Raw genomic sequence first — 1,982 nt, 5'->3', positions numbered from 1 at the left:
TGCTCCCTAGATTGATTAGGCAGCCAATTTTCCTCTTGAAACATCAAAGTGTTGAGGTTTACCTGAAGATTTAAGTAAAGGTACACAGATTTTAACACTTGCAGCTCTCTGGACATATACATTTTCAACAGTTTCTGCATTGTTTGTCATGTTGTTAGGTATTCAGAATTTCACCTATTTCACTCTGTGACCTGATTGATAGTGGGGCCATCATTTCTGTGTGTAAACCAGGAGCAGCACAGAAGACTTTCTTACTTTGAGTCTATTTGTTTGGTAATTTTTTTTAAGGTGACACAACAATATGAATTTCCWATTTGGAACCAATGTACTTGGTGAGACTTCTTTAAGGTAGTGGAGGAACAGAATTAAATCAAGTTTYATCCCGCATGAGTTTTTCAAATGTCCTTTGCACTTCAGTGCAAATCATAACACTTTGGAAAACAATAAAATTTCACCAATGGAGTCAAAAGTGTTTTAAAGTAATATTTTATTCACTTGTCTGAAGTTTGCCAGGTTACAAAATGGAAAAAAACAACAACTAATATAGCAAAAAGTTATGCATTAGCAGTAGGAAAACCTTCCTCCTGAAAGCCTATGATAGTTCTAGTGGAGGAAAGTGTTTGTGAAAAGACAGTACATGTTTATTCCTGGGGATCAGTGACAACAGCAGTGGTTGAGTAGGAGAAAGGGCTGAGGAGAGCGGCAATGGTGTAGTGGCGGTGACCGGAGTCATTAGCAGTGAACACCACCTGGAAAAGAAAAAATTTGTGGTCATGATGAACAAATTCCTTTCAAAACWACCTTATTAACAACTGAGAAGCACACCCCACTGCATCTGCAGAGTGCTTTGCTGRTTCTGTTCAATGCTTTTGACCTTCTGAAGGGTAATGCTTCTTTGTGGTKCTTGCCAAGGACTGTGATATTTGTGAGATTTGGACTGAGGTCCACAAAGAKCCTCAGCTGTGTTGGAGCTGGATGGAGATGCCAGCACCTGATCAGGCAAACTGCTTTGTGGTGTGGAATGGGAGGGTAAGGGGGAGGTATCTCAAATGACCAATAAGAAAGTCGGGGTGAAATTCCACCTAGGGGATTTAAATACAAACCCTGTGTGAGGTGTCCAAGCTAGGCAGGCAGCTGGAGCCCAAAGCTGCATTCTGCACTTCAGTGCCCCCTCCTGTTTTTAACACCACTAGGGATGGGTCAGTTTTTGAATTACTGAGTGGCTAGACTTGCCAGAACAAGGAGAGACCCTTGCCCTGAGGCAATTAAAGTCTGCTGCTCTCCAAATCAGTCCAACRAGACTTGAGACACACAATTCCCAGGAAGGTGTCATCACCCAGCTTTATTTGGATCTCTTTAGCCTGCTATTTGATTTATGTTCTAAACCATGATGTACATTCTGCAAGTGGACTAGAGAGTTCTCTCCTATGACCAAAGTCTAAGCTGCTGGAACGTGAGGACAGTGGGGCTTCAGTTACATTGTACACAGACAGTCACTGAATTCTAACCTCTYCCCAGGCTAACTTGTTGACTTGTAGACTAATATGTCAAGGAAAATCTTCTTCAGCCTAGTTGGAACAGTCTCAACCAGGCACTTTAAAGCACCTTTTGAGGTGTAGCCCTTACAGTTTTCATCGAAATGGTTAGGGAGTATTTTTGAGGTTAGTTTATTTGACCCTAATCACCCAAAACTGCACCTCAGAATTTTACGGACCTGGGACTCAGTCATTTGTCTGACTCTTCCACAGAGCTCCATGAACTTGTGGTTTAAAATTTTCTACAACACTACCAGTAGCTGATCCAGACTACCTAAATTGGAGAATCTTAAATGTAATGACATATTAAGCCTGAAGAATTTAAGCAGATTTTTRTCTGTGCTAAGTATATGTAGAGCACACAGTAAATCAGTGTAGGGCTGAAAGCAAAAGGAGAGACAGGACATGATTATATTGCTGGCCTGACTATGAAACTTGAGTATCAAC

The 1,982-nt window shown here is 41.3% G+C and overlaps 1 protein-coding gene across 1 annotated transcript in view; it reads right to left on the bottom strand.

The window, feature by feature from the left end:
- Positions 1–470: 470 nt before the first annotated feature.
- LOC130572937 (transthyretin) overlaps positions 471–1,982 on the bottom strand; it is a 7,778-nt gene continuing 6,266 nt past the window's right edge. Inside the window, exon 4 of the mRNA XM_057364988.1 lies at positions 471–749. Coding sequence (XP_057220971.1) covers positions 642–749 — 108 coding nt within the window. The 3' untranslated portion in view covers positions 471–641. The remainder of the gene's footprint in view (positions 750–1,982) is intronic.

The sequence above is a fragment of the Malurus melanocephalus genome, unplaced genomic scaffold, assembly GCF_030028575.1.
Source record: "Malurus melanocephalus ecotype Western Australia unplaced genomic scaffold, MMel_1.1 scaffold_46, whole genome shotgun sequence".
Classification (NCBI taxonomy): domain Eukaryota; kingdom Metazoa; phylum Chordata; class Aves; order Passeriformes; family Maluridae; genus Malurus; species Malurus melanocephalus.
The sequence above is the reverse complement of the archived record's forward strand: the minus strand, read 5'-3'. Positions and strand labels throughout refer to the sequence as shown.